A 26,302-nucleotide genomic window follows, 5' to 3' on the forward strand; every position below is an offset into this window, starting at 1 on the left:
TTTCATTAAATAAGTGTTTAAATAAGTGTTGAAGGAAGGGATGGAGGGAAAAGAAGCGGAAAAGGAGAGGAGAGGAAGGAAGAAATGGCAGGAGAGAATGGATAGAGAAAGGGAGGAATAATGAATAAAACTGCAGTAATGTTTTCCATGAAGAGAAAAGAAAGCTTCTAAAACATAAAAAAAATAAGAGAGCTTTTTTTTTTTTTTTTAATGGCCACACTGGTGGCATATGGAAGTTCCCAGGCCAAGGACTGGATCCAAGCTGTAGCTGCGGTGAAACTGGATCCAGATCCTTTAACCCACTGGCCAGGAAGTGCACCCATGCCTCCACAGCAATTGGAGCTGCTGCACTCAGATTCTTAACCCACTGCACCACAAGTGGGAACTCCTGAGAGCTTTCAGTAAAAATCTCAGTGGATATGACTCTTGGCAATGAAGATGGAATTAAGTGCTCTTAGGGAAAACATTCTTCCAAGCGACAATGAAGAGAGCTGATAGCCCTGAAAGAACCAAGGAGAGAGAACGGTGGACTTGAGGGGCTTTTCTAGATTCCACACCTATGAAAATACAAACTTCAATCCTACAAGTGTGTTCCGCCAAGCTTCTTCAAAAGAGCACCACTGGGGGCCATGCAACCTTATTCATCCATGTGATAATCTAATCTAAACGGCATTAGAAGTGAAGTAGACGTGTGTGGGTTCCCCACTTCCAAGTTCTTATTAATACTGCATTCATCCAGTCCCCGCAAAAAAAAAAAAAAAAAAAAAAAAGCAGTGTTGGGCAAGTTTTCATAACTGTTTATTCATTATAAATAGTAAATATTTACTGCACTTTTTACAGGAAAGACATTTTTACAACACATTGTTGTTGGCTGAGGCTGCAACACAAAGATAGCTCTTTTCTTGATCCATCACCCCCTAAGACCAACGTAGGAACTAAACTCAGTACTATGTCTAGTCTCACTAACTCACTACGTCATAGTTCTTAACCCTAAAAGGAATGTATTTGTGCCCACTTCGTTCATGGTTCCAAGAATAGAAAGAAATAAATAACACTGCCTTTCACCTTCCCGTTCCTCTTAACAGCTCAAAAAAAATTTATTGACATTCTAAAATGTCACCACACAAACATATGTAAACCTCAGTTCCCATCATCTTTTAATATCGGATATTACTGTATAATTTAAAAGTACATGAGAGCCATGTGGACATTTCTCTTGTTGCCCTGCCTTTCCTAGAAAAGAGAAGAATGTAAACGTAGTCGTTTTAAAAGCATTATTCTCTAACACGGTCTCTAATCAAAAGGAGCAAGCTGGATGTTGGTTGTCCAGCAAATGGCAACCACTGCATTCTACCACGATGAATGGGCTGCAAAAATAAAGCACCTGCAAAAATATAGTTCTGATTCTGTTTCTACGGCCCTGGCCATCGCCAAAGCCTCCGTGAGGTACACAATATTGCACACTGATAAGCAGCTGTGGGAATGCACGTCACTTCTCCACCGCGCCCTCCCTCGCCCAGGTTGGCTTCCAAATGAAAAGAAATTGGGCTAATGTCCCACGCCTCCCCCACACGAGAAAGAAAACCAGCTTTTCCTCCAGTTCCCCCATATCCTGTTAGCAAGACGTGTCCCTCTGGGACAGTTACTGACAACTGAGTTACAGATGAGGGTAAGATAACAAATAATTTATTCGGGAGGTCTTTTACATCTAGTCTAACTTCCTAAAAATGGTGGCATTGATTTTTATATCCATTTCCAGTGTGTCACAGTCAAGGACTCCTCTGTTCCTGCTTCGTGGAGCGAGCAGTTTTAAAGTTGTAGAAGTATCAGCATCAGACGTCAAACATGTTATGCTCTTGAGTATTCTCCTACTATCTTTCAGAACATTCTGCTTGCCCAAACCAGATAAATCACACACACACACACACACACACACACACACACACACACACACACACAAATGGAATGTTTTAGCTCCTTGATCATCAGCACTAGAGAGTCAGGATATTTGATATGTAGCCATGTTAAATCATTGCCTTAAAATGTTGCATTTGTCTTTTATCGTTCTGGATCTTCCTCCTCTCCACTGTTTTTGTCCAACACGTTCAAAAGAATTTGAAACCAACTACTGGAGAAGGAAAATCCATCACTTTCCTTCGTCTCCCATTGAGACTGCCCCCTAAGAGGATGATTTTTTTTTTTTTTTTCTGAGAAGATTCTTCATGTCTAGGCTGTGGAGACCGGAAGCAGGGCCAGTTTAAGCTCCAAGTGGACAGTTCACTTAGGCGATATCTGGCTTCAGATAATGAAAGGCACCTGTAAGGAAACACACACAGCTTTTCAGGTCAGGCAGGGACAATTCACAGCAAGGGGCAAAATCAGCTACAGGCTGACAATGTCATATTTAATACCGTGGTATCAAAGGATCGAGGCTAATATTTTTATTCCTGAGACAAGTTTGACAGAACTCTGTGTCCTCAGGATTATGCTCCATATGATCCTTGAGCTGACCTCATTAAGAACATGTGTTTCTAATGCCAGGGGTTATTTCATTTGGGCCAACCCTTGTGTTCTACCTAGTGGCAATCAGCTTTCACGTCTCAGCAATTAATAACCGCAAGATGTTGTTGACATCGGTTAAGAAAATAATTACACAAGGAAGCCCTTGCTGGAACAACCAGCTGGCTTTGGTCACAGGATTGATACCCGGATGGAAGCCTCAACCATGCCACCACCTCCCTTTTCTCAAGGAAGAGTTAAAAAAGAATTCATCCTTCTAGGAGTAATTACCCCCTAGAAAGTCCAAGGCTTACTTTGTCCATACTGCCCATACTGGTAGCCTGTGACAGGGTCCATACTGTAGCCCGTGGTACTGTAGGTGGGTGGGCAATAAGACTGAGAAGTCGGCAGACTGTCCAAGCTCTTCATATGCTCTAGTCTCTGGCTGCAGCTGGCGGACACCGTGGTGGTAGGTTCCAGGCCCCCGGTGAGAGGTGACAGCGCATAGTCGGTCTGCGGCTGATGGGGTACCCCGCCGTGGTTGGTCAGGAGTCCCATTACCTAAAATAGACAGGCAGATGGGGACGCAGTGAGAACGCAAGGGGGACCAGACTCTAGCCTATTGCTGAAAGAATAGGTGGAAAAGGCCAAATTGTATTTCTTTGGAAATCTACTGTTAAAGAGTTGGCCTAAAGATGGTGACCTCCATTCAAAGTGGCAGAGATATTTAGTACATCATGCCCAATGAGAGCATCGAACTACATACAGTTTCAGGGAAAAAATAAGGAGAGGAGGAGAGGAGAAGAAGGTGGAGGAGGAAGGAAAGAGAGAAAGAAGGAAGGAGAGAAGGTGAGAGACAGATGACACCATGCCCTTAGTGACTAACATCAGACTGGGAATTCAAAGAGCGGGGAGGGAAAAGGAATGCAAGGATACAGGCACACAGGGACAGAAGGCCGGAGGGAAGAATAAATGATATCAGTTCATACTGAGTAATGTCTAACCACATATTATAGCTGGAAGGGTCATGTGTCATTTTAAACAAGCATTTGCTTACATTTTTTTAAAATGTTAAATGAATCCAAATCAAATTCCCTATGTTTATTTTGAGCTCTGTCTTTTTTCATAGCATTCCCTCCCCATCTTGGTTGTTCCTCTGTAATTAGAAATGAGTACTCCCTCCCTGATGCTCCCTTGAGTTTTCTTCATCCCTCCTACTGTGTAATCAGTAGTTAGACACCTACTTTGAATAGTGAGAGCTCTGAAGGGGGTAACCTACCGATCTGTAAATCCCCAGCACCTGGAGTTCCTGTCACGGCTCAAAGATAACAAACCCGACCAGTATCCATGAGGACTTGGGTTCAATCCCTGGCTTTGCTCAGTGGGTTAAGGATCCGGCATTGCTGTGAGCTGTAGTGTAGGTGGCAGATGCAGCTTGGATCTGATGTTGCTGTGGCTGCAGTGTAGGCTGGCAGCTACAGCTCGAATTTGACCCATAGCCTGGGAATTTCCATACGCCAAGTGTGCTGCCCTAAAAATAAATAAAATAAAATAAAATAAAATAATAAAATAAATCTCCAGCACTTACAGAGTGCTTGGCACATAGTAGGTGCTGAATGAATGAATGGATGGTAAACAATTGTCTGAGTCACTGCCTCCATTAACTCATCTTTTCATTTTTCTCTCTAAGCTAAATTTTCCTAAGAAATGTTAAAAAAAAAAAAAGCCTAAAATGCAAATGCATTATAAGAAGTCTGTTTAGTTTTTTTTTTTTTTTAAATAGCCCTGGAGAGCAAGAAAACTTAAGAAAAAACAAAACAAAACTGTGAAAACAGAACAACTTTCTGATTAGCACGGTGACGAGTTTCACAAACTCAAGCTCGCTGACCCTTACAACACCTTGTGATGGAAGTAAGTGGATAATTAATTTTGCAGCTGGAAAACTGCCACCCAAGAGAGGAAGTGATTTTTCTCAACTTCATACAAGTCAGCAGCAGGGCTCAAAAAGCAATTGCAGAAGAAATCAAAGGCTGGGTGTAAAGACTCCAGAAAATAGCACCTGCCTACAAAGTATTTTGATGCAGGGGCCCACCATTGCACAGTATTTCCATTCTAGTCCTGTTGTATTTTAGGAAGTTTGAAGCATATGGAGATTAAAGTGTACAAATAACAGCAAAAGGCAAGGGCAGTAATGAAACCCAACCCTGACTGTAGGCCTTATGTTATCCACCAAGGTAATTCAGGCCACAGCATCCTGGGTGGAAGGGTACCAGCAGGGGGAGGGGAAGATGAAACTTGCATTCCAGAAAGCTTCCTAAATTAGATCCCAAAACCAATGAGGCCACAATCCCCTTTGGGAAGGGTTTGCATAATCCTTGTAGCTAAACAAAATCTTCTTGAAATAAAGCTTTAAACTGATCCATCTTCAATTAGCCCCAAAATACCAAAAAAAAAAAAAAGAGAGAGAGAATCTGTTCACCGCCTTCTATGGCTTAGCCTTTCTTCCTCTGTTCCATTTTAACTAGGCCCGCTCGCCCTCTCCTTGTCCCAGTCCCTGTTCTCCATTTCCTTGTCTTGCACCGAAGTTCTTGTACATGTGAGCAGGTGGGGTGGGGGTGGGGAGGTTGTGTTGGGGGGGTGTCTAGGGAAACCAACACAGTCATACCCCCATTTTTAAAGACACTCCGAGGGATCTAAACTTTCTCTAAAATCTCTAAAAATTACTTCTATTCAAAAAAATTAACTCTAGGTTTGAGAGCATAGTTTTGTTTAATGGGGATTAGGGGAAAATGAGAGTCAAAGAATAAAATAAGAATCAGCAGGAGCCACAGCTCCAGCAGGATAAAAAGTCATCGGAACATGGAGCTCTGATACAGCATGGTTTACAGTAAGTTGATTACTTCACTTTCTCATTTAAAAAAAAACTAAACATGGGAGTTCCCATTGTGACCCAACGAAAATGAATCTGAGAAGTACCCATGAGGATGTGAGTTCATTCTCTGACCGTGTCCAGTGGGCCAGGGATCAGTGTTGCCATAAGCTGTGGTGTAGTCCCAGACGCAGCTCAGATCCCAAGTTGCAGTGGCTGTGGTGTGGGTGGGCAGCTGTTGCTCCAATTCGACCCCTGGCCTGGGAACTTCCATATGCCACAGGTGCAGCCCTAAAAAGCAAAAAATAAATAAATAAATAAAACCTAGATATAACCCCAAATGCATTTAAGTTATTTCCTGAATGCTCTTCCACCTACACATTTTTTTTCTTTTTAACCTTTCTTTTAGCTCATGTAAATGATTTTACAGTATGTATTTGAAAAATTACAAACCTCAATTGATACACTAATTTATTAAATATTTTATTTTGGCCCCAAATCATTAATACTTATTAGAAGGAAAGAGTCTTTAAAATAGAGGCTGCTCAATGCCAAATACACTCCTTTCAAATCAGGAGCACCTTTCTGTCTACTGGCTTACTGGGCAATAGTGAACAAGGAAAATAAAAATATTAAAAGTGAGATTTTTTTTTTTAATGAAAGAGGCATTATGATACAGGGCACAAATATTTTACTGTGTAAATAATCTGTACTAAGTCTTTTTTTTTTTTAAAAAAAAAAGCAATTGTGTGACTATATCAATTCAGAGAAGAAACATATCCAGTGGTACTGGATACAACGGAAATATATTTTTAATTAACAGTGTCCTTCATAAAGATACTTACTTGAAACTCTTTTAATGGTATATCTCTTTAAGGAAGAGGTGGAATACTCTATATACAGCTGAAGTTGAAGAGTAAGAGCAGAATTTTATTCAAAACATGCACACTTTCCCATGAGCTATACATACATTTTTTTTGTGATAAAATTTTTTTAATCCTCTACCATGCATTTCTTGCTTGCATAACATTGAAGGCAGCAATAACTTTGTCGTGGGGGGAAAGAAAACAAGAAAATCCTAAAAGAAACAAATGAGTCCTTCCTATAAGCCAAATTCAGCTTCTGATGTTCATGTAGCAACTTTTTACAGTTGCTGAATTGGAAAATTCCTTAGGACAGGAAGACCTTGAAATATATCTTGTGAAGGATGGAGAAGATATAGTACTATCTGCTAAAGCCATATTCTAGAGCCAGAGAAAGATAGCTCCTTAGAGGTGCCAGAATACAGTGTCACGAAGACATCCTGGCTCATGACCAGTCAGGAAGGATGGCTGCTGTGTGAATGGAACAAGAGGGATGCTTGTTGGATCTTCCTGTCATTATTAATATTGCCACACACCGAAAGCTAGTGACAGCTCCTGGTTTAGCAACTGCCCTTAGCTCAGCAGCCCAATACTCATGGAAGCTCATGTGAGGAAATAATGAGCACTGGGTCCCTTTGACTTTCCTGATGGAGCCAAAGAGACCGATATTCACCCACGAGTTTTCCTTTCCACTGTGGGGGTCACAAACTGTAATCATAACTTCTTCCTCAAGAATTGTATAAGGATGGAGAAAGAGGCACTCATGCCTTCCTCCACTTGGTTTGAAATGGAAATTAAGAAATAATGTAACTAACTGATAAGATATGAGGTCCTACTATACAGCACAGGGAACTATATCCAATCTTTTGGGATAGAGCATGATGGTAGATAGTATGAGAAAAAGGATATATATATATATATATATATATATATATATATATATATGGCTGGGGCACTATGCCGTACAGCTAAAATTGGCTTAACACTATAAATCAACTATACTCTAATAAAAATTAAATAAACAAATAAATGAATTGATAATTAACTGAAACTAATCACTGAAATAATAGGGATTTATTTCAATGTTTCACACCGAGAAAACTTGAGGAATGTATATCACTTCAATAACTTCTTATCTAAAAATTAAAAAGGATATCTGCGTTGGAAAAGAAAAATAACTGTATCAGTACAAATACATTACTTCCTCTGAACATAATTTAAAAACTTCACATCTCTGCGGAAGGGTCTCATTACACTTTTATGTATGTTTCTTTAAAAGCAGTTTTGCTCTTTCATGTGGTTCAAGGGAAGCTATGGAAATTTCTTCTTCCCGCATGAATTTGGGAAACAAACTTCTTAGAACTCCCCCAGTATGGTCAGGGAATGTCTTCCAGTCATATTTTCTTTTTAAGAATATTATCAGGATTTCTTACATACATGCTTTCTCCTATAGCAATTTGTAATTCAAAGCCTAAAATAGAATCTTCACTAGTTGCAAAGTGGGGGTTTTTTTTCCTCACAAATCTTTAGTAAGCCATTTTATTTTATTTTATTTTATTTTATTCTGAGGTAAGAGAAACACAACTGCCTGCTTTTCACAAACAATTTCAAAGAAAAAGAAATAAACCCAGGGCTATTTAGTTCTGTCTACTGAACACCGATCACATCCTTATTAAATGTCAGATATGTCCAGGAACTGCAATGAACAGAAAAGCTTTTCCTTTTATAAAGATCTCTGTTCTGTCTCCTTGGGAAGGGAGGTGGGAGGAGGTTTTTTTGTTTGTTTGTTTGTTTGTTTTTTACTTTTCATTGAGTAAAACTCTTAGGTGAGCATCTGAAAAATTTGGTATTAGGTTTATTGGTAAATTGTTACCTCCAAAAACATTTCCCAGACATCGTTTCTAAATTGTTCTATGGATAATCTTTAATAACAAATTCAAGCCTTAGAATTGTGAACTGGGACTTCTGCTGGTTCCTCAGTCCTTCCTATTATTAGAGACATTTTTTGAAGATCTCTTTAAGCTCATTCTCAAGTTTCAGAATTCCAAATAGGTTGTTTATATCTTGATTGGAAGATTATATGGTTCAGGAGAAACTAACTCTTTACAATTGCTTCATGCCATATTTCTCTTGAATTAATTTTCCCATTTTAAGATTAAATATAAAAGATTAAAAACTATGAGCCAAATTAAGATTTACTTTTAAAACAATGTGTCTGGAAAATATTTGTCTTGGCGTAAGTGTTATGGTTTCGCCATCCCTTGAAAATGCTCAGAGCTTATCAGAAATCTAAAATGATTTAGCAAATTATGGTGTATGTCTAGGCTCTTCTTTTTTTCCATAGCAGGAATTCTGGTTCACATCTTTATTTTCTTTTTTGTCCTTAAGTAATCAGATACTCTTCTGATTTAACATTCAATAATACACTTTCAGTTGCATAGAAAACCATTATGAATTACAGCTTTGTGTAAAACAGTTTTTTTTTCCCCCAGCTTCCATCCCTTTCTCCAAAAGTCTAACAATTATAAACTTTCAAAATTTGGAAATAATTTATTTCCAGAACCAAACAAAAAATTCAAATGTTTACACAAGTGTGTTTTTCCCATATGGGTGCTACTGGAGTCATAGTTGAATTTCAGCAAGTGTATCATTGAGCCTGAAATACCTAAATTTGAACAGCAGAGACTTTCCTAAAAATGTTGCCTTCAGATTCAAATGCCTTAGGAATTATTCTGCAGTTGATTAGCATCTAAATAATTAGATTTTTGGCCCTGTCTGTTTGAAAGCTGTAAGAGGGAAGTTGCCTAAAGGCAGAAATTTCTCTTAAGGTACGGATGGCGACCTTCTCACCCACCCCGAGTTATGGGAAGGGCATGGCTGACCTTTACCTACCCAGAGAGAAAACCAGTGCATGCAAATGTCCAGCTAAATGCATCCTTATTTTTTATTTTAATCCTTAGCTAACATTTTATAAGCAGCTTTGTTCCATGCATGAGGAAGTATGGGCTCCAGACAAGTGTGGTTCATATGGTGCATACATTTCCAAGCATTGTTTGTAAAAAGCACAATAGGTACTGTCTCCGTTAAACTCTAAGTGTTATTTGTGCTTTAATCTCCAGCTCTGGGACCAGTTACAGAATAACTTTGACTCTATCAACTCTTTAGAATATCTATTTCTCAATAGACCTAAGCTGTTAAATGGAGAGCAATATTCTTCAGAGACTGATGCTTAAAATGTAAATCTAGGCCCAAAGAATTAGCACAGGAATGGCTTGCAAGAGACATGTACACGTGTATACGTACCTAGAGAGTTTACTTCTAAACAATGATGAATAACCACATCGTGTCCATCTAGTACCAATAAAATAAAGCCCATTAAGAGAAAGCTTATTTCACCTAAATGAGAAAGTATGCCAGTTAATACAGTTGGTATTGGACTATGTTAGACCCACCATGGGCTGTAATAAAATTCTCATATGTTTTAATTCATTTACGCATGCCTGCATTTAATATGCTTTGTGACCATGTCTACAATTAATATGATTTATGAGAAAAGAACATGTGCGATATTGGGGGGAAGGGTGTTGCATACATATTTTTTTCTTCTGTGAATGAAAAATATAGCAAAACAGCTCAAGGAAAAGTGTTGGCCGTTAGCATATTGAGATGGACTGACGGAGCCCTGAGTAAACTTGGGCGAGTTAATGATATCCTCTTATCTGACCCTGACACATTTGCAGCATGTAATTTACAGAAGCTCTGTCCAGGGAATCTTGACAAATGCTCCTAACGATGTCAGGGCAATGTTCCATTCTAATGTAAAACAGATGTGGGTCAGATACCCTCATTCATCACTGAACACAGAGAGTCTCAAACTCTTTCTGGGAGGAATGACATTACCTGCTGTTAACTCTTCTCGTTTCAGGAAATTTCTCACAACCACAGTAGCCCTCTGAAGAGTCAGCACTCAAACCTATCACCGTTTCTAAAACCTGTCTGAAAACATGACTGTGGAAAATCAAACGTATAACTTGGTGCAATTTCATGACTACCTCAGGACACGTTTACCAAATATTAATTGGCCTTTTGGGCCCTAGGATTCCCAGTGTAGAAAGGGAGAAGCTCTACACTTGGGCAGCCCATAGGGCTTCAGTGAGATGGCCTTCAAAACGTTCTCCCTAATTGCCCATAACCTAAGCCTGCATTGAAGGAAATGCAGGGCGGATTCATCCTAATAGCCATTTGTAAATGCACAACTTATTGAATCATAACTGCCCAGCTCTGTCTGAGATTTCACCAAAAAACTTACAAGAACCTAGCTGTCCTGTTGCCTTTTAGACCGAAAGGCCTTGACTCTGCCCCTGTGAAGCAGAGGGGTACTGGGCCATGCTATATTTTCATCCCCTTAAAACTCTCCCTTGCACCCAATACTCTAACAATAAGGAGGGGAGACCTCCTAGCCTACTACAGGACGAGAAAGTTGCCCAGCTCAACAATGAGATCTCTTCTTTTTTACAGAACATGTGCGATGTAGGAAAATATTTCTGTGGCTGCCCAAAGTTCGTGTCATAAGACTTCAGCTACTAAATGCGTGAAGAGTATAGAAGAGAAACTTCCCCAACCTCCTCTTCATGAGAAGGAAGGTTATGTCCTTGGGACCGAGAAAAAGGCCAACTGAAAGATCAAGTGGTACTGATTTAATGAGTAGATATCTGGAAAACTATTTCTATGAACCACAGGAAAGCAGAGCATAGCCCTGAAAAAGTTTGAGAATAAACTTACCCTTCAGGAAATGTTTTCACAGGTCTTGTGTTAAGGCAGAATAAGCTTTCATTTAAGATGCATGGAGGAGTTCCTGTTGTGGCACAGTGGAAACAAATCCAACTAATATCCATTGGCGTTCCCGTCACAGCGCAGTGGTTAACGAATCCGACTAGGAACCATGAGGTTGCGGGTTCAGTCCCTGGCCTTGCTCAGTGGGTTAAGGATCCAGCGCTGCCATGAGCTGTGTAGGTTGCAGACGCAGCTTGGATCCCACGTTGCTGTGGCTGTGGTGTAGGCCAGCGGCTACAGCTCCAATTTGACCCCTAGCCTGGGAAACTCCATATGCTGCAGGAGCAGCCCAAGAAATGGCAAAAAAAAAAAAAAAACAACTAATATCCATAAGGATGTGGGTTTGACCCCCGGCCTCACTCAGTAGGACAGGGATCCGGCGTTGCCATGAGCTATGGTGTAGGTTGCAGACATGGCTCGGATCCTGAGTTCATGTGGCTGTGGTGTAGGCCAGCAGCTGTAGCTCCAATTCAGCCCCTAACCTGGGAACTTCCATATGATGCGAGTGTGACCCTAAAAAGAAAAAAAAAAAAGATGTATGGAAACTTGTAACAGTGGGAATAATATAAACACACTGCTGTATAAAATAGATGATGAATGAAAACCGACTGTATAGCACAGGAAAAGTTACTCAATAGTTTGTATTAACACATATGTGAAAAAAAAATATGTTTATATGTATGACTGATTCACTTTGCTTGCATATCTGAAACTAATACAACATTGTAGGTCAACTACAATGTATTTATTTTACAACCAATAAAATTAAATTTATAAAAAAAGATACTTGTAACAACTAACAAGTCTATGGATATTGGACAACATCTGAGCCTACAGTCTTTCAAGAACCAAAAGCTACAGTTCCACCGAACTCAAATCCTACCTTCTTTAATTCCTCTACCCTTCCCAATTCCAGCAACACTGGACCAGAAAAGATGCTGTGAAGCTTTTCCATCTGAAAACTTACTTGTATCCTTGATCATAACCTGGGCAGTGGCTATGTCTCCTGTTTCCTAGGCAACTTGAAGTAGGCTGGCAAGCTACAGGGCCCATGGTGAGGCCATGTACATAATTCTTTGATCTACAGAAATTAACTCGGCTTCTACAGATGTTGACAAAATAGAGTTTTTGGGTTTTTTGGTTTTTGTAATTTAGTGATAAAAAGAACTCCCAGAGTTCCCTTGTGGTGCAGTGGAAACAAATCCAACTAGTATCCATGAGGACCAGGGTTCAATCCCTGCCCTTGCTCAGTGGGTTGGGGATCCAGGGTTGCCAGGGAACTGTGGTGTAAGTCACAGACCTGGCTCAGATCCCAAGTTGCTGTGGCTGTGGCATAGGTCAGCAGGTGTTGCTCCTATTTGACCCCTGGCCTGGGAACTTCCATATGCTGGGGTGTGGCCCTAAAAAGACAAAAAGAAAGAAAGAAAGAAAGAAAGAAAGAAAGAAAGAAAGAAAGAAAGAAAGAAAGAAAGAAAGAAAGAAAGAAAGAAAGAAAGAAAGAAAGAAAGAAAAGAAAACTCCCTAATCCCTTCACTCAAAATTATTCAGTTGGATTGCCTCTTACTTTCTAAAATCTTTCCATTGTACCAATTATTTCAGCTATCTCTCTCCTTTGCTGGTGAGAGATAGTATAACATTCATCGGATTCTCCTGACTTCGGGTGAGTATCTAGTATCTTAGAAGCTGGACTATGGATTTTTCAAAAACAAGTTCACATCGGTATATTTCAACCAATCGAAACAAGAATAAGGGAGTTCCCATTGTGGCTCAGTGGAAATGAATCCAACTAGTATCCATGAGGATTAGGGTTTGGTCCCTGGCTTCGCTCAGTGGGTTAAGGACCTGGTTTTGCTGTGGCTGTGGTGTAGGCCAGCAGCTTACAGCTCCAATTAGACCCCTAGCCTGGGGATTTCCATATGCTGAGGGTGAGGCCCTAAAAAGAAAAAAGAAAAAAAAAAAAAGATAAGAATAAGATACAATAGGATAATCCTGCCCCCTCCCCATTCTTAGCCTCACAGACTGAAGATGGTTGCCTCTTATTTTCATTGTAGTGGGTTCTCAGGTTATTGTGACCTGAATTCTTCAAACAAAACCAATATTTGTGCATTGTATTTCCAAGGACTCATACCCCAGGTCCATCACAAAGACTGCATTCTGAATGGACACCAATATGAGTCCTTAGGTCTTTAAAACGTCCAGATAAGACACCTGAAAATACTCCAGTCCACTAAGAAACTGCATTTCCTTTGATATTTTTCAGCTTTTCCATTTGCCTTCTTTGTTGGGGACAAACAAAAACAGGGTTTTTGTCAGAGGCCCGTGTGTTACTTTGAGGTAAACAATAATGAAAGGCCCATTGCAATAAACAGTATTATCACTTTATAAAAAGCATTTAATTTTTTTAAGTACTGTGTTTCTCAGTAGAAGAAATAGCTCATGGGACAACTTTTTCAATATCTTCTAAGTATAACGAGAGGATGAAACAGAAGCTTACAGTTTACTTGCCTGCAGACCAATTTACTCCTTTTCTCTGCCTCATCTAAACATTATTAAGCAGTTTATAGCTTCTTCTTTAAAATTACTCTTTTTCCTCCTAAAGTCATATGCAGAGGGATTGAAAATGTATTGAAGCAGAAAATAACACCAGAAATTAAATAGAAGAAACGAGAGTTCCCGCTGTAGCCTAGTAGGTTAAGATTCCGATAGCAGCAGCTTGGGTAGCTGCAGAGGCATGGGTTAAAGCCCTGGCCTGGCACAGGAGGTTGAAGGATCTGGTGTTGGCACAGCTGTAGACTCAGATTCAATCCTTGCCCCAGGAACTTCCCTATGCCTCGAGTGTGGCAGAAAGAAAGAAAAGAGAGAGAGAGAAAGGAAAAAAGAGGGAGGGAGGGAGGAAGGGAGGGAAAGAAGGAAGGAAGGAAGGAAGGAAGGAGAAAGAAAGAGAGAGAGAAAGAAAGAGAGAGAGAAAGAAAGAGAGAGAGAGAGAGAGAAAGAAAAAGAAAGAAAGAAAGAAAGAAAGAAAGAAAGAAAGAAAGAAAGAAAGAAAGAAAGAAAGAAAGAAAGAAAGAAAGAAAAAAAGAAAGAAAGTAAAGAAAGAAAGAAAGAAAGAAAGAGGGAGAAAGAAAACATTCACTGGTGAAAAAAATTGAAAGAATCATTCTAGAAACGGACAAATCAAGACTTGGGTCTCTACCCATTTTTTCATTCAGCAATCAAAGGAACTATTCCTTAAAACTTGGTAGTCTGATCCTCAATGAAAGGGATCCGTAGTTAAGTTAGAGAACCCTGAGTTCAATGAACATGTTTCTCTACTGCAAGACTTGTCAGAGCCTTGTCAAGATTTGTCAGGGCTAATGCGCCCTGGGACTCTGAAAGATAGAGGGATATAATTTGAAACATTTACCAAATTGTTGATTCAAAACCCTCTTTCCCCCAAACTACAATTCAAAGAGCTCACTTTGGGGAACAAGCCTCTATTATGAGACACTGTCTAGTTTCTGGGTGTTCAAAGATGATTATGACCCCTAGCTTCATGCCCTAGAAGCCCATAGTCCAAGGGCAGATGGATATATTATCAGATAATGCAGAGTGGTATGTGTTTTAATAAGGTATAAATACACTAACGTGGCATCAACAGAGACTAAGCCAAGAAATTCTGCGTGGAGGAGTCTTGGAAGTGTTGATATTGAACAAGAAATTTTCCCATGGAATCACACAAATAGAGGGTCACCTCTACAAAGCATTTTTCAATCTGTAGTTATTTAATGAGATTTTCTTTTTAATGCCAGCTGCTCGAAATGAGACACAAGTATTTTGTGGGGGGAATAAAAAATGATTATTTCTTTAAGTAATGCGTGCACCTTTCATTAATTCAGTGCTGAGGACTGTTCAATCATTTCACAGCTAAGAAATATTCCCTACAAGATAAAAGTATAACCCTTTGATTCCACAAAATGCATTGTCTCAAAGGATCTCCCAATTTACCAACTTTTCCATTGATGAGTGAAGACAATGCAATCACTAATCTCAGAAACTCTAGTTTACTGAACTCTAGCGAAACGTCAAGAGTAATTTTTAAATATTATACTACACATTGAAAAATATACACCTCTGATGAAACCCAGACTGTTTTGCAGAGACAGATTCTTTAGAAAAAAAAGCAAAAAATAGTACACAACTAATGACTGAATCCAGTCTTCTGTGTCTGCAGTACAAAGCACACATTCAGCCTCTAATTGAATAAATATGCAAGTATTCAGATTTCTGTAGATATTGCCATTTTGCAAACTCAGTAATATATTAAAAGCTTTACATTGCATTCCAACCACATATAAAGGGTTGATTCAGACCATTGGCCTCACACTAGAATCAAGTATAGCTTTCCTGTGTTTTAGTGACTACAAAGAAAAACTTTTTATTCTAGTAGTTTAGTTATGGACCAAGCAATCACACTCAATTTTTTTCTCCTCAATGGCTAAAGGAATTCAAATGGGCCTAGAAACCATGGGGTTGTTACATTTGATTTGTCCAAGGTACAGGAGAAAGTAGCTGATGGAATTGCTATTTAAATCAATTCAGCAGACACCAAAAAAATTTAATTCAGCAAGAAAGGTTTTCTTGTGGCTCATTTCAGTGACATAATGTGAGATTCAAGCGTTGGCGGCGGCGGCTGTTCCCTTCCTTTCTTTAAAAAGGAGATTTTGGCCAAGTGCTTGTTTCTCTCACAATTCTCCAGATCTGTAACTAACTCAAGAGGCTGTGACTAGAGCTGACATAAGCCAGGGCTCTCTTCATACTCTTTAAGAGTAGCAACCACAGCCTTCAGAGAAAAACCAAAGGCACCAGGTCAATTACAGCCTGCACTGATTCAACAAACGGATTAGCAGCAATGTTTTCACCACCAAGCAGAACATCTTGAAAACCTAATATGGCAGAATGGAAACATGCAAATGGCCAATGGTTATTCTGAAATGGGCTTATGTATGATCATAAACATCCTTGAGCCTTCATAAACATGGGGGGCTTCTGCAGCCCTGGTTTTGAGCTCATGAACTGCTTTAGAAATGAAACAGAAAGAAGCCGAGGCTTTGGAGTGGCTGCCACTTTTGTATGGAATGTCTCTCTGTCCACACTTTGTTTGACACCCAACCAATCTCTTTAATCAAAAGCACTCCTTTTTCTTCCACAGATGAATTTCTGGAAATTGTAAAGGAAGGAAGTGCCTCTGTTGGGAAATGAGTTGGTGGCAGGCCACCTGTTTGTCTGGGTCTTCACGATGATGAAGGTAGGCTGAGGGCACAGGATCTGCAACCTGTGTATAAAATGGACAAAGCAAATGGCCTGGCATCAGGTAGCTTCTGGATGTGTGCCTGAAATGTCCAGAAAAAAAATAGCTCTCCTAAAACAGGAGCTGGCCCTGCCCTTACTGCTATTGCATGTATCTACGGTACAAGAGAAGCTCAAAAAATTGCCATACCACCAACTGGAAAAGATATTCTCCCCACGTAAAACAGAAAAGTACCCATCACAATCACTCTTAATGAAGATACCCCATCCACAGAACACACTGGTCTATAGTAAGCCTTACATCTTCAATGGACAAAGATCCTTCATCTTGACTTGCAGCCAAGGAATTTGAAATAATTGTAAGCACTGTGGTCCAAAGAATGACAAGCAAAATCAAAAGCAGTTTAGAGTTCTGTGTACACATATTAACACTTAAATGCTTCTCCCTAATAAGTTTCAGGATTAACAAATGTTTGTCAAAAGAAACTGTGCTGAGCAATTGAAATCTAATTTGAAATGGAACCACGACAGTCTAATACATATATGCATGAAACGGAGAAGCTGCCTAATAAGCGTAGCTGACACCAAATATGCAATTTACATACATTACACACTAATAATCTCAATTTTAATATTATTCTTTAAAAGCAACTGGAGGGGTGGGGGAGTTAAAGCTTTTCTTTTGTAAAACAGGAATAAGAACAAAAGTTGATCCTGGCGTCTTCCACCATTAACCACAATCTTGTTAGTATAAAGATCTATCTGCTCTTTCTTGGGTCTGTTCCAGAGATGGTATCTTATCCCCACAGAGTTGTGATGATTCAACCAGACTTAACAGAAGAATGGTTGATAAACCTGATGAGATCTGCAGACGTATCTTTGTTCCTGAGGTACTGAGTAGAGAGCAAACATTCAAGCATATTGAATTGGTACACAAATCTTTATGTGAATTTTTTCTTTCCTCAGTAGATTATCCATGAAATAGGACAGGTGTACTGGTTATTCAATTACATCTTACCCAAGATCTGAACAAAACTTGAAGTGAGGCCTCTGAGCATAGATCTTACCATGGGGATTTGTTAATAACAGTTAAACGCTGTCAAAAAAAAAAAAAAAAAAAAAAACTTTCTTGTAATTTAAGCCTATTTTCTTCTTTTATCATTGGTTTTACTCATAAACCAGAAATGAAAATCTGCCCATCTGCTCTAAACATAAAATGTGTTCATAATAATCCAGATTTATACCAAATGTATTTTTAAGTATTGCTGAATTGAGAGAGTACTCAAAATTTATAGCCTCTGAGGTTGCAAAGATGACTTCCTCTTTTTAAGAGGAAAATGCTTAAAATGAATGTAGGAAAGGCTCAGAAAACTTCTTGGATATCAAATGGCTCCGTAGGAAAAAAAAATGTCAATGATATAAGAGTAAATGAATCAAAACCATATGGATCAAATTTTCCCTAAAATACACAGTTTGAAAAATTAAGGAGAAAAAGTGCTTGGCAAAATGTGTTTTAGGTTTTTACCAAACCCAAAACATTTGAAGAATCATTTGCAATGGTTGATAAACCCTAAATGCAGCCAAGTTGGCCCATTTTTGTATACTACATAACAATTAAAAAAAAAAAAGCCACTGATGCCGTCTTTCACTCAAGAAATCATTAGAAGCTGTCACCAACAACTGGGACTTTGTAGAAGTGGGGAGGTAGCTTGATATGATAAAAGTTTTTTCACTTAATTCACCTTGTTTGGGGGGGTTGGGTATGTGTGTTTTGGAGGTGGGGGAGCAGTGAGGGTAGTGTTTATTGCAAAAGAAAGTTAACTAGGAGAACATGGGCCAAATGTTAATTAGTCTCATGTCTTGAGCATATGGTAATATTTCCTTGGTACTCCATATTCCAAGGCGGCATTCCTTTTTCTCTCCTGCACATGCAGTAAGGTGCTGGAAACATACCAGCTGGGTTTGGAGGCAAAAATGCATGGCTTCTATTTCCCTGTGTTCTTCCTGTAATGTCCCCACACCAAGAAAACTCAGCCTTTCAAAAGGGGGCTGCTACTGCAGCGTAGAGAGAGCTGAAGGGTCCTCATCTTAGAAGGTGCTTTGTTATTCGTTATAAAATCCTCACTCCCTAAAAGGGTTATAGAGTTCAAATGATCCTAGAAATTCAGAGAAAGGAGAAAACTTCCAGGAAATTCGCCTATTCCCATCTCACCCATTACTGAGAATCTCAAGTTCCCTGACAGATCCAGGCTTTGAAGGAGTGTGAAGCCCAGCCCTCCATTTGTGAAGGCTTTCCACCGTATCGGCAGGAAAATCAAGTTGAATATCAGTGCCGGAGCCCATGGAAAACTTTCTACTGCATTATGTTTCTTCAGCAAGTGAAATATGTCCTTTGGTTTATGAAAGAACTAGTAACAACTGGAAGAGTGATAGACTTGAATTTTAACTCTGCCCGTGAGTGTGATGTGACAGTGTTGCACTGGCCTCAGCTTTTGCATAAATAAAAATGGGAATAGTCCCCAGACACAGTTACTACTCACTCCCTCAGAACAAGATACACTTGCTAGTGCCTAAGTTCTGCACAGATGCTTTTAGCAACTTGAGAAGGGATATGACCAAAGTTTCTCAAAGTTTTCATCAGTATTCTGAGACTAAGAATATCACAGATGCATGTCAGTCTGTTGCTACTCCAGGCTGACCAGATGGACAGGTGTAAACTTTTCCTGAGTCACTGCTTCACACCCATTCTCCCAAAGCTGAGAACTTCTCTGAGTAAAGGGCTGAGAGCATCTAAGAAACATCATTTGACTAATAGCTCTGATTCCAAGATTTGAAAGAATATTTTCTCAGGGGAGCAGATGTGTAAGAAACCCCAAAGGAAAATCACCTAAAGCCCACACACAAACAGAAACAATTTGCTTATCAGAATGATGTCTATTAATTCCTTGACAAGAAATAGAAAGCCGATTTTACAATATTTCACACACATTCAAACTCATGATTTCCAAGCCTGAATGGTGAATGATTCACCAACTTCGATGACTCAAATATAATGCACAAATATTACTAACATGTCAAATAGTGTCCACTAAAGAGATCTACAATGAATTGATAATAATGACTCAAAAAACTTTAGATCCAATTCAATTTAAATTAATAAGTAGAGAAAGACCTATGATGAAATGTAAAGGCAGGGAAAAGGCAAGGTGCAAAGTTACATATACTTACTACTTTGATTATATATATATCTAAAAGCATAAGACCCAAAAAGCACTGAAAATCCATATGCAAAAATATTAACAGTGGCTGCCCAGGGCAATTTTTTTTTCTACTCTACAGATACATTTTTTTATTTTTTTTCCATTTTCTACCATAACCATGACGTACATTTTATTATTGGAAGAAATTAAAAAGTTGATAAGAGGGTGTTCCCACTGGGGTGCAGTGGGTTAAGATTCTGACTTCAGCAGCTCGGGTCACGGTGGAGGCATGGGTTCAATCCCTGGCCCGGGAACTTCTGGTATGCCACAGGTAGAGCCGTAAAAAGGAAGAAAGGAAGGAAGGAAGGAAGGAAGGAAGGAAGGAAGGAAAGGTGAGAATAAAAAAAGTTGATAAGAAAAATGCATAAAGCAAAAAAGCATATGAAGAATGTATTAGCAAAAAGAGTGTTAATTAGCCTGAATCCAAAAGTTTAGACAACTAGTCTCTACAAAGTGATTTTAAAATATGACCAACGGCCCCTGCCTCCATTTTTCATGGAACCTGTCTCCTCTTCACGCAGCTGGGCGCTGTCATGAATGAGACCCAAGACTACGAGCTGGGAATCCTCCATCTGGTCCAGTTCTCTGAGCCTCAGCCAATTTGCATGCATATTAGACGTCCACACAGAGGCAGAGGAAGTAGAAGAGTTGGAGGAGAAGAGGAGAAACGGTAGTCATAGGAACAGTTCCACTTTTAATATTAGATGATCCAATATATTAATAAGTACTTCTCTCTAGCAAGAAGACTAAGGCATCACCACCCTTCCTTTAGTTAACATGTAAAACAGTTATTAGACGTGGATTCCTTCCTCCACGTTTTGTTTATAATATTGTTAATAAAGCGAAACAATCAAAAGTAGGGTAGTACATATAACCCCCTACACCCATGCTAACATAGAGGCATTCCTGAGAAGTGGGTAACCCCAAAGGCTAGAGAAATCTGAGTTCTAATTTCCAATTCTCCTAATTTTCCTACTCTGTCATTTTGTACATCTATCTGGTAAGATAACTAAACCACTCAGCCGTTCATTTTCCGACTTTGTCTAATGAAATAGGAGAAACTTCATATGATTTGTCTCTTTTCTAACTCACTGGAGATGCTATAGAAACCAAGACAATGAAGGTTGAGGAGGAACCTACGGTAGAAATGCAAAATATCCTGGATATTTGTGGTGTGATAAGTGAGTAGTTAACATAATGGGTAAGAGTATAGTCAAGAAATACAGGAGAAGTTGCCTGTGGAATTTTCCATTGCTTGATATTGGAATGATTCCCACCCTACCACCAACTCTGGAATCATAGCCAGGCTTCTTGAAATCAAGGATAACAGTTTTTAGGTCAAGTGCTAGTACTTCCACTTATATAATGCAATGTAATACACTTATTATAACACACAAGAAACTAGCAGCTTCTCATAGAGAATATAGACTCCTTGTCATTATTTTTATTACACTCGAACACTACGAAATGCCAAGAGAATCCTGGGTCTCACTTTTAAAAAGTGCTTCTAGTTGAAGTTTACTTTTACTGAAACTTTCAAGCAAATCGTATCCATAAAGAGCTTTTCTATGGCCCAAAACTACTTATGTGCAAAACTGCAGAGATAACTACTTCTGATGTTACTTCTAAGCTGTGGAAGAAGCTTCTATGCCATAAATCCAGGCATTTTAAAGATGAATCTATTAATATAAGATCATGATTTTCATGCAAAATCACATTCACAAATGCCAGAACTTGGAAATTAAATGTGTTAAAGTCCTGTAGGAAGTATGTCCATTGTTTTCATGTTGTTATTTTCCAGCTGAGGTTTAAAGCCACCTCTTAATTTTTTTTTTTTTTATCCCAGGATGTGCTATAGGAATCTATGAAACTTAATTACATTTACTGTTACAAAAAAGGATTTATGAACTTTTGCCTTTAGGCAGAAATGTTTATTTCATTGCCTTTGCTATTCATTCTTTTCAACTCCAAGGGCTTTGAACTTTTCAGCTGCTCAGAGTTATCACCGTTGTGCAGAGCCCAGGAACTCCACTCCCAAGACGCAAACCACAAGTTGAAGAAAACGAAGAAGGCAAAGATATATGAGTCGTTATTTTGGCCACCCTTTGTGCCATTAAAATCTCATTTTCTGCCTATTAGAATGCCCTCTTGGTGCTTAGGCAGCGGTGATAGTCAGTGATTAGTGTGTAATTGAGTATAATTGTCTTTTCACTTTTCATTTGTGTCATTCTGAGCTTCTCTCTGTTTTTCTAACCACCAAGAGGAAAAAGGGGGTTAAGAAAAGATAAAGCTGTTAAAACTCTCACTCTCAGCCCTGAAGAGATTCTCGATTGCAATTATAGATTGCAACCCCTTCGTGACATCTCTCCAAATTTAGTGGGCAGCTCTCCTCACCACCTGGGCCAAGTGCTCCCTAATAAAATCAAGCGATCTGTATTTAAACAACTGCTAATAATGTCAACCTCAGACAGATGCCACATGTACGAAATTTAACCAACCCTCTGACATGCAATTATCAAGGCAATTTATTAATATAATCTCTCAAGAAAAGCTCATAGTCCAATGCAAATTAGAAAAACAACTACAACGTTCAAATATCTATATATTCCCAAAGAGCAGTAATTCTCCTAATTTGTGCAGTTATAACTCATTTATCCCAGAGTTTTGTAGTCATCAGCTGGGTCTCTCTCCATACAACTTGTTAGCTTCCTCTCCAAATGTTGTATAAAAGCTTTGCTGTATTCTTATTAGGTGTTCTTGCTCACAACCCTATCAGCTGACCAAATACCATTAAAAAAAAAAAAAAAAAAAAAGTGTGTGGGCTTCTTACCCAAAGCCCAGAACTAGGAGTGGAGAAGGTGAACACCTTGATAACTAAGAAGAAACATAACGTCTCCATGATTACATTAAAAGTCTCTAGGATTTTAAAAGTCTAAGCTACAACTTTTGATACAGTGCCTAGGAAGGGTAGAGAGAAAGGAAACTAGGAAACTGAAATCATGTGGCTTGTATAAAGAATACATTATGGTTTAAATTTGGCAATTCATTATATGACTGCCTCGGGGAATTACTTTTGGTTCTGGTACACAGCAAATCATCTGTCTGGAAACACGGGACTGACCTGAGGTGAAAGGCCATTGCCAATGGCGGGGTTCATGGGGTTGGAGGGGCCGGACGGAGGCACAAAGCTGTCTGTATAGCTGGAAAATCCATGCCTGGTGCTGGGGAGGCAGTAGGCAGAGCTGCTGTCCGGGTTGGAAGGAATAGTGCTTTGGTGTACAGTGCTCGGAGGAAGCGGCTGAGGTCTGTGAACGGTGCTGCTGGGATCCGACACAGCTGCAAGGAAGAAAACTGTCAGCCATATAGGTCCTTTGTAGGCCAGCAGAGAAAGTCCAGTGCAAAAGTTCACCGTCACCAAGCCATCAGCAATATCTACTGGTCAAACAGATGTAAGTTTCAAAGTGCATTTCTTCACATGCAAATATAGACCCGTTCATAACAAACACAACCATGTCTCTGCACGTATGCACAAGTACATAATTTATTCATGTACTTTCAGGGCACACTCACCCAGTAAAGGAATTCAGAAATCACTTTATCAGTGTGAAGCAATGTATTTTGGTTGTGAATGTTATTAATCAACATAAGAATTAACCAATGTATGGGAGTTCCTGTTGTGGCACAGAGGAAACAAATCCAACTAGTATCAAGGAGGATGCAGTTCAATCTCTGGCCTCGCTCAGTGGGTCAGGGGCCGGGGAGATCTGGCATTGCCCTGAGCTGTGGTGTAGGTTGCACTGGCTGTGGTGTAGGCCAGCATCTACAGCTCCAATTCGACTGCTAGCCTGAGCACTTCCATATGCTGTGGGTGCAGGCCTAAAAAAAAAAGAATTAACCAATGTAAAAATTGTAAGTCTCAAGTTTCTTGTCAAATATACTTCCAAAGCACCTAAATGTTAATATGATAGCATATCTTTTATAATGCAAAATAATTTCATCTCGGAGCCCCCATTATGGTTCAGCGGGTTAAGAACCCGACACAGAGTCCATGAGGATTCGGGGTTGATCCCTAGCCTCACTCAGTAGATTAAGGATCCAGCATTGCCACAAGCTGTGGCTGTAGGTTGCGGATGCAGCTCAGATCCATCATTTCATGGCTGCGGAGCAGGCCTGCAGTTGTGGCTCCAATTCAACTTTCATATGCCCAGGAACTATCATATGCTGCAGGTGTGTCCATAAAAAGAAAAATACATATATTTTAAATTTTTTTAATAAAATAAAAATTCTAAAAAAAATTAAAAATATAAAAAATAATTTAGCCTTTTCATTTATCCCATTCACCTCTATGCACTAACAGACAGTGGCCTTATCAAAGCTTACTTCCCTCTCTACCTACTGCAGTTAGGAGCCATCATAGAACTTTAGTTAATTACAGACTGGAGCACAAATGTAAAGTTTTAATAAACAAAAAGCAAATTGCATATTTATTCAGGGAGGTTGTTTTGCTTGGTTTCAGTGTTTTGTTTTGTTTCAAAATACTGAAAGAATATTATATGACAACACGGTTTATCTAGAGAGATTCAGACATGTCATAGAACAAACTATATTTCTGAAATGTGACAGGTACTTTCAGGACCACCTGAGGCGATGTAAGTGACTTGCAAACAGCCACAAGGGCCTCGCAGATTTCAATGCAGAAAATAAGCAGCAGGGAAAATGATGTGGAGTTACATTTTAACCCCTGGACTCCCTTCCTCCATACCTTGTGGAATAGCTGTGGGCTGGTAAGAGGTCTCCGACAGCTGGTACGTGGGCAGGGTCGGCATGGCCGTGGGAGGGAATCCCCCCGGAATGAGATGGTTGAAAGCCATCAGTTGATTGGCTCCAGCCTGCTTCCTCCATCTTGCACGGCGGTTGCTAAACCAAACCTATGGATTTAATTTAAAATTTGAGGAATTCACTGATGAAATAATAGTACCTTCTTAAGGACTTTTTCATGCTAAAACAGATTCAAGGCACCTTACAGACAGGGCAAAGAGATACAAGGACCCCCTCTCTTTCTGGGTTGTGTTGTCAAGGAAGGAAAGAGAGTTAGGGGTCAGTAGAGGGACTCCAAGGGCTTTCCTGCAGAGCCCCCACACACCTCAGGATAGCCATGAGCAGGGATGGCTGAGCAGGGATGGGGACAACAGGAAGTCCCTGCTGTCACCATCAGCACCCTCCCACCTTCCTGTAATACAACATTCTAGCAAGGATCCAGGAGACTCTTTGGCCCCCACCTGACATAGGTCCTAACTTGGCCTTGCCTATTATAATAACTCTTAGGTTCAATAGTCTTAACAGTGTCTCTGGATTTCTGTGGACATTATGTGCACAGTTCCTGGAGAGTCACAGAAATTGACCAGAAGGATAAATGGAGCTACTTTACCACCCCTTCCAAAGTGTGAGACACTGTGCTGATCTTGATGGAAATAGATGCTGAAGAAGTATTTCAAGAAATGAAAGCATTTTATCTGTGAAGACCTCTTAAATAATGAGTTTGTTTAATATTTCTTCCAATAACATCTGTAAGCACCCATCATTTTTACCGGAGGGATAAAGGAGTGGATAAGACAGGATCCCTGCACTTGAGTAGCTTACTGCCTTATACTCAAGAAATTCAGAGTTAGGAGTTCCTGTTGTGGCGCAGTGGAAACAAATCCGACTAGGAACCATGAGGTTGTGGGTTCGACCCCTGGCCTTGCTCAGTGGATTAAGGCTCTGGAGTTGCCATGAGCTGTGGTGTGGGTCACAGATGTGGCTCGGATCTGGTGCTGCTGTGGCTGTGGCATAGGCTGGCAGCTACAGCCCTGACTGGACCCCTAGCCTGGGAACCTCCATATGCTGCTGGTGTGGCCCTCAAAAGACAAAAGACAAAAAAAAAAAAAAAGAGAGAGAGAGAGAAATTCAGAGTTAGTCAAGGTCACCAAAGTAAATGCTTACAAGGGGTAGAAGCTCCATGTTTGGAAATGCAGAAAATTAGGAAGCTTAGAATGGAGCCAGTTTCAACTCATGTTAAAGCTTGGATATAATTTTGAAAAGGGGTTTTTCCAAATGGAAGTGGTACCACAAGAGACCAGCATGTCTAAGAAAAAATGAGACTTGATTTCCTTACAGAACAAAGTTATCAGTTATACAACTTCATCGTAATGTTTAAGTCACAAAATTTTAAAAAGAATAGAAGAAGGAATTTCTCTCTTCTGGAGCAAGGAAGCCCAGTTTAACAAATATTTGACAGGGCATCTGCTTAATGTTTTCCTATCCACCCAAGCATTTGTCTGAAAAAGAGAGTTTGGTCTTCTCTAGCCATACAGCGAGATGCTGGAAAGGAAAGCTGTTTGAACTTCCTCAGAACACTAGCATTTAATACTTCTTAAGTTTCCAACAGGAAAAGAAGGTAAGTCAATATTTTCCCATGTTTATACATAATTGAATTAGAGTTTTACTTAACTTAATAAATTGCCACCTGGGATAATAGATCTACGACCAGCACTCAACTTCAAGTCTGCATCAATTGTATTTTCTCACTGCAAGTCTAAGCGTCTGTTACCATGACTCCCAGAGGCATCAGGGTAAGAAAACTGTTTTCAGAGAAGTACTTGGAACAAGTTGGTTAGCCTGAGGAGGCTGAGGGTCAGAAATTAGGGTTGTAT

The 26,302-nt window shown here is 39.7% G+C and overlaps 1 protein-coding gene across 3 annotated transcripts in view; it reads right to left on the bottom strand.

Moving 5' to 3' along the window:
* The window catches only part of PAX3 (paired box 3), a 99,239-nt gene continuing 73,725 nt past the window's right edge, over positions 789–26,302 (bottom strand). For 2 of the 3 annotated variants that reach the window (XM_021075358.1, XM_021075357.1), the window contains exons 6-9: positions 24,373–24,538; positions 22,732–22,946; positions 2,814–3,060; positions 789–2,316 (exon numbers count right to left, since the gene is read on the bottom strand). In XM_021075358.1, the coding sequence (XP_020931017.1) occupies positions 2,282–2,316; positions 2,814–3,060; positions 22,732–22,946; positions 24,373–24,538 (663 nt within the window). In that variant the 3' untranslated portion in view covers positions 789–2,281. The remainder of the gene's footprint in view (positions 2,317–2,813; positions 3,061–22,731; positions 22,947–24,372; positions 24,539–26,302) is intronic. The other variant, XM_021075359.1, reaches the window with a different exon arrangement.

This window comes from Sus scrofa, chromosome 15 (assembly GCF_000003025.6).
Source record: "Sus scrofa isolate TJ Tabasco breed Duroc chromosome 15, Sscrofa11.1, whole genome shotgun sequence".
NCBI classification, from domain to species: domain Eukaryota; kingdom Metazoa; phylum Chordata; class Mammalia; order Artiodactyla; family Suidae; genus Sus; species Sus scrofa.